Here is a 15106-nt window from a genome sequence, read left to right as displayed (position 1 = left end):
GCGGCGGCGCATGCGCACGCCTCCACTCCGCGCAGCACTGCGCGGCGGCGCATGCGCGCGCCTCCCCTCTGCCCCCTCCCGCCTGCGCTGTCTGCGCATGCGCCGCGGCGGCGGGCGCCGAGGGGAGCTCAAGGAGAGCGGCGGGCGCCGCCATGCCCGGCYGCCTGCAGGTGCCCTCGCTGGAGGAGCTCGACGTGCAGGAGGTGAGTGAGCGCCGCCGCTGCCGCCGCTACCGGGGGGGGTGGGCTCCCGGGGCTGCCCCGCGGCCCGGCGGGCGGCCCTAGCGCGGCTCTGCCCCGCTGCAGGTGAGCGTCAGCTCGGCCGTGCTGAAGGCCGCGGCCCACCACTACGGCTCGCAGTGCGACCGGCCCAACAAGGAGTTCATGCTGTGCCGCTGGGAGGAGAAGGACCCGCGCAAGTGCCTCCGCGAGGGCCGCCAGGTCAACCAGTGCGCCCTCGACTTCTTCAGGTGAGGGGGAGCGGGGGGGGGGGCCGCCGCCTTCTCCCTTCCTGGTCTCCCTTCTTAAGCTCAAACGCCGGAAACCGTGCCTTTTTCTGCTCTCGCAATGGCTCGTTTCTCGGTAAAGYTCTCCTTTCTCCCTTTCACCCTCAGCTGTTCCAGGCTTCAGTTCTTGCCCGGTTAGCAAAGGGCTTGCTGAGGGTAAGGCTTGCTGCTTCTGCAGCTTGCGGCTCTGTTGTGCAATCCAAAAAAGCGACGTAGGTCTTCCTTGGTCTGCCCTTTCCCTTTTGTGGGCATAGCACTCTGAAAACTCACGTAGGTAAATATATATCTCTTGTCACTGAAGTGCGGCTCTAGGTATGTGCCACTGTCCTGTTCTTAGCTTGCTTGCGTACGGCCTGGCTTAACTGACTCAAAGCATGCCCTTTTCCAGTACAGCAGCTTGCTAGCAGTCARAAACCTCCATCCTGAGCACTTTTTTTTTTTTGAGCTTAAAGCATCAAACTAATCTGAAAGTGGTAGAATGAAAGTGGTAGAATATTGTGTAGTGTACACTATTACTTAGCAAAATAAGCATCCTGTACTGGGGGGCAGTATATATCTACCTAGCAAGAATGTCTTCTGAATACTGCTTGAGTTATTGCTCTCCCTACTTGTAGCTACAATGATGGAAATTTTATCCAATATTGATGTCAAATTCTGTTAATGGTGCTTTATATGCTGACTTCTCTGAAGACTTTAAATRTTCCTGAGAACTTGAAACTACTAAAACACTGTCACAAGTTGAGACTGGAACACGTGTGAGAAAAATGTCATTAAAACTACAACACTTACTAGCTGTTTTCTTTCTGTAATCTTTTACAGGAAGATTAAGCTGCACTGTGCTGAGCCATTTACTGAGTACTGGACCTGCATTGACTATACCAATATGCAGGAGCTTCGCCGATGCCGAAAACAACAGGCAGCATTTGATAACTGTGTACTAGAGAAGTTGGGTTGGGTGAGACCTGATCTGGGAGAGCTCTCTAAGGTGATTTGATTTCTTTTTGATTGGGTGGCCGGATTCTTCTCTTCCCTCTTTATGTTCATTTTGTCCAGGCTAGGTCTCAAACTCTTTTCCCACCCAGAAGGTAATATGGGAATACAGTACTGGAATCTTGTGGACTTTACTACAAGTGGAGACTTTCAGCATTCTCTAGGGTTGGGAATGCCTGTAGTGCGCTGCTTACCTAAATGATTTGTGTTGTTCTATGACAACTCCACTTACTCTTGTCTTTTTGCTTTTTTCCTCCTAATGTAGAAACCTTTCCTTTAGGAATGAAGATGACACAGGCAGAACTGCTATGTAGTTCTGGGTAAACTGTGCCCTCCCCCCTTTTTTTGAGGGGATGGCTGAAAGTACTCTGGAGAGTGGAGCTCTCATCAGATCAGCAGCACACTTGTTCTTATGGTGGCTTGGATGCTTGTTACTTCTTCCCTTAAGTGCTGACTTAATCTAGCTTTTCTATTAAATGCTGTGAGAAGTTGTCATTCCTCTCTCCTTTCCAGGTCACGAAAGTGAAGACAGACAGACCTATCCCTGAGAATGCTTATCACTCTAGACCTAGACCGGAGCCAAATCCACCCATTGAAGGAGAGTTGAAGCCTTCTCCATTTGGCAGTAGGCTCTTTTTCTGGTCCTGGTAAAGTGGGCAGCTTGTACTGTAGCTGAAATGCAAAGATACATTGCTTGCAAATGTAAACTGTCAAATATGCATTGGGTATAATTATAATGATTAAAAACCCCAAACACTTATGTGGCTTACTAGACTTCGTTAAACATACTCGCACATCATAGCAGCTCAAAACCCCTGTTCCCGGTGCTGTGCAGTGCTCTTTGCAGTCCTGTAGCCCTCAGGCTATTTCCTTGAAACTGTTTCTAGTCATAGCTGTATTAACACCAGTAATGCCAGTTGCTTGACAGCAGATACCAGCTTGTCTGAGATAGGGTATAAATGTAGTGAGTCTTTGACGACTACTTCAAACAATCAAAACTGAGATGAGACTTTATGTACTAATTTTATTTGCTTTTTGAGAAGCCTGTCGCTCTTGGGTTGAGTAAACTTTGAGTACGGACAAGTCACTAATGTCTTCCCTTAGTCTTCCAATTGATTGTTGTGTATTTTAGTTCCAAGAAACTTCTGTACAGCTTTAACCTAAGACCTGTCTTGGAGCAAAGATTTAATCCAAGTCCGTGGCTTTTGCTGGTTGTGAGGTCAGTACTGTTTATGACACCAAGATCTTCATTCTACTTACCAGCTGCTTGTTCCTCATGCAGCTGGCTTAGCTGCTTCCATTTTTTTTTTTTTTTAACTGAGGGGCAGAGGTTGCTTTGTTAAAAAGTCACACTAAATTTAAAGCTTAAAAAAAAAAAATTCTCTGAAGGATGTCCTTTTCCCATTAAGCAATGTAGGAAGTTGGCTTATCTTCTGTAGAGGCCCTGACTTAAGGGGTTCATGGCAGATCCTTGCTGCTGTCTCACTGTGATAGTGTTCTTGATAATGCAATAAGTTGGCTTTCCTCGCTGTCTAATTTCCCTCTTCCACAGTATCGGTAGTCATGATGTGTTTGGTAGGAAATAGATTTTTTGTCTTTCCTCTACCCTCTGCATCCAATGGCAAGAGCTGTATTACAAAGATCATAAAAAAGGYTAACTCGTTTTCACAAAGCTGCATGCAGTTCAGCTTGCTCAAGGCCGGACCGTGTAGGCTGAACCATAGCAAAGATTTGAATAGCACTTTGTTCCTTGAGTAGACTAGCTGTGATGCTATGATTTGAAGGTTTATCATCTCCTTTTTTTGGGGTAGGGTTAAGCTGTAGTGCATCTGTAGCTGTAGCATATGTTTCTGATCCATGGAGCTAGAGGAAAACTATGTAACCTTTATCTGAAAGTACCTTATGCACAAGGTGGCTCAGGGGCTCTTGCTGCTTTCYGGTTGGGTATGTTGACTAAAACTCAGAAAACAAGTGCTACAGCACATGTTTGCATCTTAATGCATGTGTCATGTCCCTTGGCAGCTCCTTGACTGAATCTGAGATGGTGTATACCTCTGCAGCTTCTCCTTCCAGATCACTCCCAGCGTTCCAGAGCAGCCGCATATCCTTGAAGAAGGATAACCTCTTTTCTGCAGAGATTGAAATTAGGGCAAGCTTGAGGTCTAATTACATTCAGCTGAGTGAGTGAAGTGAGGTTTGGCCAAGTAGAGGATAAATCGTTCTGGGATGTTAACACATGTATCGTGTCTGATCTGTTGTTGCTGACCTACTACAATAGTTAGGCAAACTCGCAGAAGGACTTGTTAGATATTATGTTTTGCTGATAACTTACTATTGCCAGCATAATGTATGAAACACTGCATGGCTGAACATCTGCTTTTGCATAAACAGGCATGGGCATTCCAGTAGTCAGCCCCTAATCATAATTAGTATTTTCCCCCATTAAATTGCTTCTGAAAAGAATGACATGCATAAGTAGGGGGGCATTTTTTTTAAACAGCCTTTTGTAAGCCCCACCCTTAAGTTGGCTAGTACTGTAAGCAAAAAAAAATAAAACCGAGTGATTTATGCTATAGTCTCACAGGTCTAAGATTTTTCATCTGGCTTGTGACAGCTAAATCTACCACCTTTTGGAACAGAGGTTGTTAATCTTGTAATAATACACTGATCATGTTTAAAAGTGAGAGTTAACTTCTGAGCTTGCCTAGATTCCCCCTTCAGTTTCACACAGGGGCGGGAAGGTGAATATACAAAAGAAAACGGCAGAGGAGGAYGGGATCTAAGGCAAGAGAAGGACAATGGAGTGATCGTAAAGTCAAGTAGCATCCAGCTGTACAGCGAGCACTTATTGTGAACTTCTTTGAGATGATTACTTCTTGTCTCTGTCTCTGGGCTGAATCTCTGCAAGAAAGTGTTGCCATACGGTGCATTTCTTGGTGCATTGGACAGTGCCTGTAGGTAGCTGTTTCTGTTCAAAATTGTTCTGTGGCTTTACTCAATCACAGATGCCCCCTTTGGAGCCGTAATGTTTTCCTGGAAAGTTTAGAGCAAGTGAATGTCAAGATTAAGTAAAGACCGTAAAACTATCTTTGAGGAATGTATCTTGACATTTTTTTGGCAGATGGAGAACAGATGCATACAGATTCAACACAGATATTTTACTGGCAATGTGAAGTGTTATTTGTTATATTGTAGGCTTTAAGCTTTTCCAGAACTTCTAATCACGTGTGTGAAATTAACAGCTAGAAAAATTTAACCAGTGTCATGGTATCTGGCCCTATCATAGGCTGATTAAGCAGAACTTGCTACGTTCTTTTAGACTGTGGCCTGGGAAGAGTAAAATCCTAGTGTAATTTCAAATCTTGGTGAGGAAGGAGCATTCAGTTCTGGTGCAGCTGGATTACTATGACAGCATCCTTCTGAGGAGAGCGTCCCCCTTCAAAACATCTGGCAGTTTGATATGCGCTGGTCTGAAATAGTTTTGGTTACTACAGTTCCCTACGCAAAAGGGCTAGAGAAAATGTGCTGTTAGCTGGAAAGGCTAGGAGTCCAAACAGCAAAATCCACTCTACTTATAGTCACCAAATGTTCATCTGAGAAGGTGATAGAAAGGAAATTATTTTTATCTAGCTCTGTTGCTAGTTTTATAACCGTATGGCATATCATATTAGCCCTGCTAAAAAGACTTCTAGGGATCAGGAGCTAGCCTTTCAAGCTCTCATAAACTGAGATTTGCTAGGACAAAAACCACTCATGTATTCCTCTTTCTCTGAATTCAGTTGCAGTATGGTTTTAGAATTGAGCTGTGATAAGGTGGATTGTTTTTTACCCATCCATAAGGAAAAAAAGCCATTACCTGTGTCTTTATATAAATGAATATTTAGTATTCGTAACTTTTAAAGAACCTTTACCTTCAGAACAAGAATGCTTCTGGAACTCCAGAAAGGAAATTTGGAGTCCAAGATGACTTTTTTAATCCTTTTGAAAACTTGCTGTGTACTCTTGTGATAGACACATTTTGAAACTAGAATCCATCCTGATATTAATAGGAGATTAAGACTCCCTCTTGTGGCTGCTTTCAGCTGATCTCGGGGAGCTCTGTGTGATGATTTTGTCATGAGTCCTAAGGTAAGTGGGCAYTGCTGATAGCAAGGACAGAAAACCTAGCCAAGTTTCTACAAAATTCACTTGAACAGTGTCTCAAGTTGATTATTCTTACATGTGAAAAGTCTTGAGCTGAGTAAGAAGTAAGAAGAGGACAAAATTGGAATGAAAAAGTTCTGATAATTCATTCTGAATGTAATTGAGGTGAAGGAAGTTGAGAGAGCCAGAGAAGATGGAGGTGACTGGGAAATCCAAGTGCAATTTATACATATTTGCTAGCTTACCATGCTCCTCTGAATCCAGAAAGGGGATCTCATAGGCCCTGCAGAAAACAGGAAGGTGCCAAGTTCTGAACCTGCTGGGCCCATGTGAGCAATATGTGACAGACAACCACAGGAAGCAGATTAATTGCAATATTTAACTTAAGGTAAAAGCAAATTATTTCTTTATTCCATCAGGAATAGACATGAATTTACTGAATGGTCTTAATGTAACCTTGTCCTCATTAGAAAAGTTACAACTGTGCTTTTGCCCGTGAGAACTTCTAGGTAGAGACTTGATCTAAATCTGTTCTGAGGCACCTAGGTGGCCAAGTATTGTACAAACAATGTGCTATTGTACACTCCTGCTGTACGCTTCACTCCTTGGCGAAGGAAGAAGAGCAGAGAAAACATGGCCCAGCAAACTAGAAGCAAAGGTCCATAGTGTTATTTCAGACATTAAGGCAGAAAATTGGCAAAATTCTCACAAGCAAGCAAAAGCAGATGCTGAATGGGGGGTGGTGGCCTCTGAACACGGGGGGAAGGTCAGCAACACTGCTCACTTGCTGGTGCATGAGTTGCTCCCGTTTTCTGTTTCTTTCCCCTTCAAAGACAAGTTTCCCTAGTCCCTTCCATGTGCTGCAGAAGGGTTGGCAAGCCTGGTGCTGCATCAGTGCAGGTCCCTCTTGGCTGTGATGTGTCTGCGCTGGATGAGAGCAAGCGGTGAGGAGGGCGAAATTGCTAGCGTGCTCCGAGTCTGCCCAGCTGGCTGAGAGCTGCTCTGGGCTGTTGCAGGGCTGGGAGAGAAGCAGAAGCTGCTGAGAAATGAAGAGCTTTGCTGTGCCTAACTGCATCCAGGAGCAAGAGGGCTCAAAGAAATGAAATGAGAGCATTTAATAAGGTAAAAGCCCTTCTATCCTGCCTGCATCTCAATCATCTCCCTGTTGCTGCTGCCCTCACCTTCTGGGAAACAGCACAGATCGCTCTCATCTGTGTTTGTCTGCTGCAGATGCCCAAACAAAAGGATTCCCAACCTRTGTCTTCCTGTGCTCTTGTCTGGGCTGGCACATGCAGATGGTTCAAGTGAGTGTTTCGTACATGCTGTGTTCTGCAGCACAAAATGGTGAAACAGCTTTTGCTGTTTTGATAGGGTTTAAACTAATTTCTCCCTTCTCACTAGGGGAAATGAGGGCTCGGAAGAATGGCCATGCCTGTTGCTTTGTTAAGCTCAGCTTTGGCTCTGATTCTGGTACCGAGAAAGGAAATAAAATACAGGGGAAAGGGAGCTTTATAAAAGAGGTGTAGGTCTGCTCCCAAGTCAATAGGTTGAACCGTACAAAACACTGACTGTAAGGTATTGCTTTAATATTTGTAAAATCAGCGTGGCAGCTCTGTTAAGGGCTATGAGTCACCCTGAGGGTGGTTCAGCTCTTTAAGTAGTAACACAGCCTTCTGCTTCCATGCGAACAGGAGCTAGAATTTTAATGGAGTCAGAATTACCCCTTTGGTTAAAGCGCCGTCTGACCTCTGCTTTGTTCTTGCTGCCTCCCGTTTTCAGCTGTGCGGAGAATGGAATCTGACCCGTCTTTTGTCTGAGCGAAAGGGACTGGATAGAGCCTTAAACGTGAATCAAATCACTTGCAACCATCCCCCCGGTTCCTGTCCCCTGCCTGCAGCTCTCCAGGCTCCCGCGTCTGAGCGCTCTGCCCGGGTGCTCCTGGGGGACACGGTCAGGTGTGGCCCGACTTGGCTTTCGTTTTCAGGAAGCTGCTGACAGCAGGCCTGACCCTGGCCATGTGCACGCAGCGGGAGGCTCTGCCCGTCCCCAGGCGCGGCCTCGGGCGCTCGTGGCAAGCCTGCGCTCCAGGCTAAACAGAGGAAGGTGAGGGTCAGCAGCAGAGAGCTCTGCCCAAGACTCAGGAAGCACATTTTGGCAGAGGAAAGAAATACAATACAAGCAGGGAGGGAAGCTCAGCTTCCATCCAGCCCCCTCCAAGGAGCGTTTGGCTCCCTACAGCTGCTGGAGTCTTTAGTATCAGTTGTTGGGCTCGTTATTGTTGCAGGCTTTCATGTGTTTTTCTGTCTCCCCCCCCCCAGCATGTTGCAGAGGGGAAAGGAGAGAGCGATACAGGCGCTGCGCGGAGCGGAGGGTAGAGCCCAGCACCAGGAGACAGGCAACCCGACTTCCCTTTCCTGTCGCTATCTCATTGTGTGGCCTTGGGGCATGTCGCTTCCCTCTGCGTGCCCTGGTTGCTCTCTGTGGATGGGGTGGTTCCACCCGCAGCGCTCCTCGCTTTGCTTGTTTACCCGTCCTTGTCCTTGTAAAGTGCCCTAGAGGAGCCTCGGGCAAAGCTCTGCTCGGCCGTGGCAAGCACCGACTGGTGCCGCAGTGGCAGCGGTAGGATGCATGGAAACGTGTACGGGGAGCCAAGGAGCAAGAGGGTTTGTTACAGAAGCAAAAGTCCCCAAAAACTCACGTARCGCCAGTGCAAAGCTCCTGTCCCTGCAAACTGCTCTGCGCCCCATCATCGCTTGCTTGGAGCCTTTGTTTCAGCTAACCATGAGTGAAACCAGTCGGCGTGGGATTTGGTGTTTGGTGCATGACATAATCGGAGTCTGGGAATTCCAGGGGAGGAATCCCTTTGAAGATTTACTAGTCTGGCTAATTGCAATAACACTCTGAGAAGGCGCTGCACTCTAAATGATTAACAGTTAATAAGTGGAGGTTTGTGTTTTCTCATGCTTTTTGCTAGGAGACTAACCAGGCCAATTCTGGCAAAGTCAGCAGAGGGAGGAGGCTTGTCAGAGGCATGTTAACGCACTTTCACAAAGCTGCTGCCCTGCTCTATCCTTAGGAGTAGCTCATTCAGTTAAAAATGTAAGTCGCTTCCGTGCTTGTTTCTTCTGTATAGTTCCCCTTTTGCATTTCCGTAAGCTTGAGCAGTGAAAATAGCCTGCAGGATTTCTCTGCTGGTTGTTGACGTTTTCACTTTCTGATCCGCATCCTTGCGTTACCCTGTGGAGTTCAGGCTGTGTCAGTTGTAGAGGGATGGTATAAGGAAAGGCAACGTTAGCTGAAGTGTTTAAAGTGAATATGCCTGTTCCACCCTCCTGCCCTCCCAAAATGTCTGCATTAACAATGGTCAAAAATCCTGAATTTGAACATCTGCTTCCCTATGTAGTCCTATTTGCCTGTTATTGCCCTTAAAATATTTATTTGCTATCCATTTCAGCATCTTTATCATGTTTTTATGGAGAGGCTGTGTCATTACACAAATCATCTGAAATAAGAAATCCATAATGCCTCAGTCGCTGTCGCCTATAGGCCTGCTACGTCTCCTTGTTCCTGCCAACACATCTGCCTGCCTCTGCGCTGCTACCTTGCCTATTTGTCTCCTCTGATTTGCAAGAGTTGCCCTTGGTTTGCAGGTGGAGTCTGATAACTTGATGCGATACCAATAGCTTTAGCATCCACAACTGTTCTTAGGTGTAAAATTATGCCGCCTTAAATGGAGGCTGCTTTTCAAAAGCAGATCCTAAATCTCCCTGTCTCCAAGTTTTGTGATCTGTGATAAAATTCCGGTAACAATCCTGGAAGGAAACAGTGTTGGATGTGGTGAGGAGAAGCACTCTGAGCGCTGCCCAGTGCCCACGGCGTCAGTGCCCGGAGGAGGATTTGAGCGCCGGAGCCAGGTCGCTGCCGGTAGGAGACGTCGGCTGTGCGCGACGTAGGAGGCTGCGGCGGGCAAGGCAGGAAGGAGCAGACCTGGGGAAGTGATGAGAGAGGGTTCTGGGCTAAACTGCACACTGCCGGGTGGAGACAGCAGTGACTCCCGTGAGCCTGGGGAGCAGCGGAGAACCTGGATAGCTCCTGACAGCCCCGGCTTGGGGTTTCTCCGAACCGTCACAGGCAAGTGGCCACGTGGCTCCACGGAGGAGAAAGGCCCAAAGCCCCCAAGTGCTGCCGGAGCCCCGTGGCCACCTGTCTCTGACGCTTCCGAGGTGCCGATTACCGTAGGATCCCGGCAGTCGTAAAAATAGTAACCGGAGCTACTGGGTAAGCGGCTTTGGTGGGGTGAGATGTGGGTGGCTGGGCGATTATGCGGTAAGCAAAGCCGTGCAGGAACAAAACCGAACTGAAGTGATTCTCCTCCTCTCCCTGGGCCTGCGAGGGAATCTTTTTCCATTTACTATAAAACATAGTCCTTAATAGTGCTGAAGTGCTCTACGTATTTTAAATAAACATGAGTGGATTTGAGCCCAGGAGGACATGAAAGAATGCAGCGTTTGTGGGGTACCGGCCCRGCACACATGTCAGCAATTTGGCTGCCTTGTGTACTTTGGCTTTTAAAAAAGCATTTAAAAGTAAACAAATGAAGGAAAATCTGGCAGCTGGATTTCAAAGTAAATTGCTTTCAGCTGATCTACCCCGTTTCCAGCTTGCTGGGGTAGTATTGAGCCATACGTGTCCTGGGAGAAGAGCAAATGGCCACGGAGAAGCGCGGGGGCGGGAGGCAGCACAAAAGCGGGGAAGTTCGGTGGATTTAGTTCTTCCGCTTCCTTCCGCCGCGCCAAGCGCTGCCCGCCGGCCGGAGAGGCAGCTCGGTGCCTCCGGTGGCAAATCCCTCTCTTCTCGGCCTCGGATCTGCACGCGGCTTTCTGCCTCCCGTAGGATGAGGCTTTGCGGGCCGGCGCTGCCTCWCGTCCTGGGGGCGCTGACTCTGTGCTCGTCACTTAATTAATACACTCTACCCTTTACGCACGCGATCTCTCGTTAGCGCAGGGACTGTGCCATGCGTGGCCGTGCCTAGCACCTCCCCTCGATGCCGATTTTTGGCTCGCTAGCCCAGAACGCAGCCTGGCTCCATCCTTGCATTTAGCACCCTGCGGCTCGGCGACCCGCCGAAGGGAGGGGAAGCGGGGATGGAAACGGCRGAGACAACGCGCCCGTCGCCTCCGCACGGGCTGCGGCGAGGCCCCGCTCCTCCGGAAGGGCCCGGCACATCCCCCGAGGAGGAGAGGCGGCCGATGCTGGCAGATAAYGGCGAGACCCCGGGGCCGGGCGAAGAGGGAGGCTGCCGAGGTCGCGCGTTGGCTCGGCGCTGGGCTCCATCCGCTTTGCCTCGCGCTTCCTCCAGCTTGCGAAACTCACTGCGGGTCGGCTCGCTGCAAAGGGCATGGGGAGCCGGCGGCCCCAAAACCCTGGCAGCGGCGGGCGGCACGTTGTGTGTGCGTGCTCCACGTGGGCGAGCTGTTCGCGAGTGAACGTGCTCCCCCCTCGCGAGCCCTTGCGTGGCGATTCRGGGCTTTTGCCCCCGCAGGCACGTGCGGAGGAGGCTGCAGGACGTGGCAGAAAGGAAACTTCCCGTTTCTTTAAGTGAAGCAGAGGAGACGTGGCAGGGAGGCAAAGGAGGCTGCCRAGGTTTGCTCCCGGCTACGGAGCAGATGGGCAGCCAAAATCCCCGGCGCAGGACGGGCATGAATGACCGCGGACGTCTCCAGCGGCAAAGGCGTCTCGTGCGGATTTGCCTCCTCGCAGGGGCGGTGGGGCCGCGCGCGCTCCCCCCGCGGGGGTCTCAGGGGTCTCCGGTTTGGGGCGAGCCCCGAGTGACGGAGGCAGGTGATGCTCCAGCGCCCATTTAGCAGAACGAAAACGAGCCCCCCCAGCACAGACGGTTGCTCTGGGTGTCCCTGTGATTAACTGGAAGAATATGTAAATGTATATATCGGTTGCCATAGTTACCACGGGAATTACGGCACAGGCAGAGCGGCCCCAGCCCGGCTCCCCGGGTCAGGATTTGCGCTGCCGGCACCTCCTCCCCACGCGGCCCCGCGGCCCCGTCCTGCTCCCCGGCGCATGCCGAGCCCTGTGGACCCCCGCGCTTTGCAGAGGCACCGACCCCCCAGACAGACCCCGGGGCCTCTGGCCGGTCCCTGCTCCAGCCGGTGCCGACAGCAGGGCTTGGCTGCAAAAATTCAGCTCCCGGAAAGAGTTATTGGTAACGTGTTAAGGGTCTGGACTTAAATGTGACCGAAACAAAGCTCGGCCCCGAGAACCAGCCCTAAACTGCTCCTCACGGGAGCCCCTGGGTCCGGCGAGGTCTGACCGGGGGCATCGCTGCTCCGGCCTGGTTCCTATCCCGGCTGCAAACTCCAGCAAATCTCATCGGCTGAAACCCCGGGTTCAGGGGCCCTAAGTCAGTCTGAGCCATTTCTAGGCTGGGTTCAATAAGAGCCGTCAGCCAGCGCTGCCCTGGTGCTGCCCGGCCCTCCGGTGGCTCCGGCGCCCGGCGTGGGAGCCCTTTCCTTCAGCACGGCGCTGGCGGCTTTTGCCACGCGACGGCGCGAAGCCTCACCCTGCGCCCCGGGAAAAGCCCGTCCCGGCGGCTCGGTGCGGCCGATCCTTTAAGGCYGGGAGGGAAAAGGGGCTCCAGCTGCGCGGGGAGCCGGGGAGCTGCATCCCGTTGCATCGTGTTGCGTCGCGTCGCTCCTCGGCGGCGAGCGCGGCCGTGAGACGGCGCTGCGGTGAGATCCGTGCGTCTGCTTTTAAAGGGCGTTTTTAAAGCTCCATAAAAGAAAGCAGCTACTCCAAGATAAACTTGGAGGGGCTCAGCTAAAGGATGCAGGGATGGAGGGGACGAAGCTAAATCCTGTTTAATTTCCATTAAAGCAACATCTGCGAAGAGTGGTGCCAGGGCGTCGCCTTTCCAGCGATAAAAGGCGTTTTAGGAATACGTGTTGTGTGCTAAAAATGCTACTTTTAAGGTTCACTCAGTGTGTTTTGCAAATCTGCCTTGAAATGAGGCAGTGAATAACCAGAGTGAGACCGGAGCAGCTGGTGGCGTGGCAGGCGCAGGCCCCGTCCCCGCACTCGCGCCGGCTCCGAGTGCCGTGTCCCTTCGCCCGCCGGGGGCTTCGCCGCCGGCCTCTCGTCTCCCCCGTTTCCTCAGAGTTCCAGGGCCTTCCTCACATTAATCTTTTTATTTTTATTTTGACAAATGCCCTGTTTCCAGGAAGTTGCTCGGGTCAGAGCAGCATCTGTTGCTGGTTATTTGGGGGGGGGGGCACGCGGAGGGGCTCCAGGAGGGTTTCCAAAGCACCGAGCACCGAAGCGGTTTGGGAAGCGGAGCCTGGCGGCGCGGAGCAGGCTGGGGCTTCCCGACAGGCAGCAGGAAGCCCCTGGAAATCAGAGCGGCTCGCCCCTGCTTCGGGGAAAGCTGGTCTGTTTTCCTTGCGCAACCGTCAGCCCGGTTCCCGCGCGCGGCTCCGCTGTCCCGGAGAATCAGCGCCGCGGACGGCCCAGCGACGCCGGCTTGGTCGCCCGCTCTGCGTCGGCTCTCACACCTAGCAAAGCATCGGCGGTGACATTAGGTGGCCGTGGTGGCCCTGGCGGGCTCCAGGTGCCCCCGCCGCGGGAGCCGGCGAGGGATTGCGCCGACGCTGCCGCCTGCAGGGACGGGCTTGGGGCAAATGCCGCTGCTTTTTTTTTTTTTTTTTTCCTTTTTTTTTTAATAAGACGACCACCAACAACAACATTTTTTGCTTGCAAAACAACCCGAGGAGGATCCGGTGCCAAGGCGAGGGCCGCGGAGGAGCCCAGGAGATTTATCGCTGCGGAAATACTTTCTCCAGCGGCGGCGGACGATTGCAGCAGGAACAATAGGGGATTCGCAACGTGAACAAAGCTGATTTCGCTCTCCGTTTTATCAATGCGCTTTCCTTGCGGAGCCTCCCTTCCTGGAAGTGGGAGATGCAGCTTCCCCCGGGCGCTGGGCCGCGTAATCAGCAGGAATGGCAATATCCTGGCTGGGAAGCGAGCTGTGAAACGGTGTCGCCCCGTGTGATTTATGAGCCTGCACAGCGCGAGCCGCGGCGCTGGCCCGGGGCYGGGCTGCCCGGGCGCGTGCAACATCCACGTATTCTTTCTCCCGCGCCCTGCGTCCCCGGGGAGCCGCCGAAGGAAGCTGATGGCTTAGACACATACGTTCCGTTCTAGTTCATTTATTTATTTTTATTGCCGCGTCTTTCCGAACGCCTTTCGCAGACGCGCGACGACGAGAGGAGCGGGGCCAGCCGCCGCTCACCGCGGAGCGCGTCGGCCACGGGGACGGCCTGGCCCCGAGCGAGCCCCCCTCCGCCGCGGCGTCCCGCTCCCGGCTCTCCCGCCGCGCGGCGTTATGCAATGCTCACCCGATACCGGGGATATGAAATAATTATTCCAAGTGATCAGATTTTAATTATGCAACACCGAGGATGATTATTGTGCGCCAAATTGGTGCCGAGTGCTTAGTTATGTATATGCCAAATTTAGTCTATACTATTATACCCAGTGGGTGGCCGTAGACAATCAGGAAGTAATTAGTTTTGCTGGAGGTTGCTCGCCTGCCTGGTTCGCCGTGCCGTCTGGGGAGCGGCGTGCTGCGCTCCGTGAATACCGCGGGCTCCGAGTTCAATACCGTCTTCTCGTGACGAGCTAATAAGCTGTCTGCATGGCGGCCTGTAATTAGAGCTGTCGATATTCATTTGGAAACGGAGGCCGCGCTAAGCGGCTCCGCCGGCAGCGCTTCCCTTTGTCGACATCCCGGCCGTGCCGGTGCCGCCGCGGGAGGTGCTGCGCGGGGACCGGACCCGGGGAACCGGCACCGAGCCCCGGCCCGGCTCTGCCGCCACGGAGGAGCCGCCGGCGGTGGCCGGGGCGTCCCCAGCAGCCGGCATGGGCAGCGCCGAGGCTGCAGGGTGCTGGCGGCTGGGCACAACGGGCATCGCCGCGGGCAGTGCAACGAGCATCCCGCAGGACGCGGACTTGCCTGCGGGGCGGCGTTTGCAGCAACGYCYGCAAACCCCAGYGGCTGCGGCGGCCCGGGGGCACCCRGCRTCCRCRGCCCCCATCCGCGGCCCGGCGGCRTTGGYGGCCCRRGCGCGGGGGCACCGGCAGAGAGGGCCTGGCTCCGCCGCGCAGGGACTGTGTGAAGTACGCAGCAACTTTTACCTCCGTTACACAAAGGAAACTTTCCTCCTCGTTTTGTCAGAGATGCTCACTCCATTGAAATGATTGGCATACTGGAGAGCTGAGAAACTAAATTGTTTATACACTAATGAATAGAAGCTTGATTGCAAGATCCTGTTTGGAAAATTATAGTGCTGAATTGAAGCCGTACAATTACATCCAAAATGCTGCATATTCATTTCATCTGCTTTGCATAGAGATTAACAAGCGAGCCCTAAAGCAGACTCTGAAATTAAAGCT

The 15106-nt window shown here is 51.9% G+C and overlaps 1 protein-coding gene across 2 annotated transcripts; it reads left to right on the top strand.

Annotated features, from left to right (window-relative positions):
- Positions 1-46: 46 nt before the first annotated feature.
- Positions 47-2255, top strand: NDUFA8 (NADH:ubiquinone oxidoreductase subunit A8). Of its 2 annotated transcripts, XM_026062303.1 has the most exons (4): positions 96-203; positions 306-469; positions 1325-1490; positions 2009-2255. In XM_026062303.1, exons 1-4 carry the CDS (start codon positions 153-155, stop codon positions 2144-2146), a joined length of 519 nt encoding a protein of 172 aa, XP_025918088.1. In that variant the 5' UTR covers positions 96-152; the 3' UTR covers positions 2147-2255. The 2 variants fall into 2 exon arrangements, with proteins under 2 accessions (XP_025918087.1, XP_025918088.1); XM_026062302.1 differs by lacking the exon at positions 306-469 and having other exon boundaries at positions 47-203.
- The last annotated feature ends 12851 nt before the right edge of the window (positions 2256-15106 follow it).

The sequence above is a fragment of the Apteryx rowi genome, unplaced genomic scaffold, assembly GCF_003343035.1.
Source record: "Apteryx rowi isolate R43461 unplaced genomic scaffold, aptRow1 scaffold_19, whole genome shotgun sequence".
Taxonomy (NCBI): Eukaryota; Metazoa; Chordata; class Aves; order Apterygiformes; family Apterygidae; genus Apteryx; species Apteryx rowi.
Note: the sequence above shows the minus strand (reverse complement) of the source record. Positions and strands in the feature narration are given on the sequence as shown.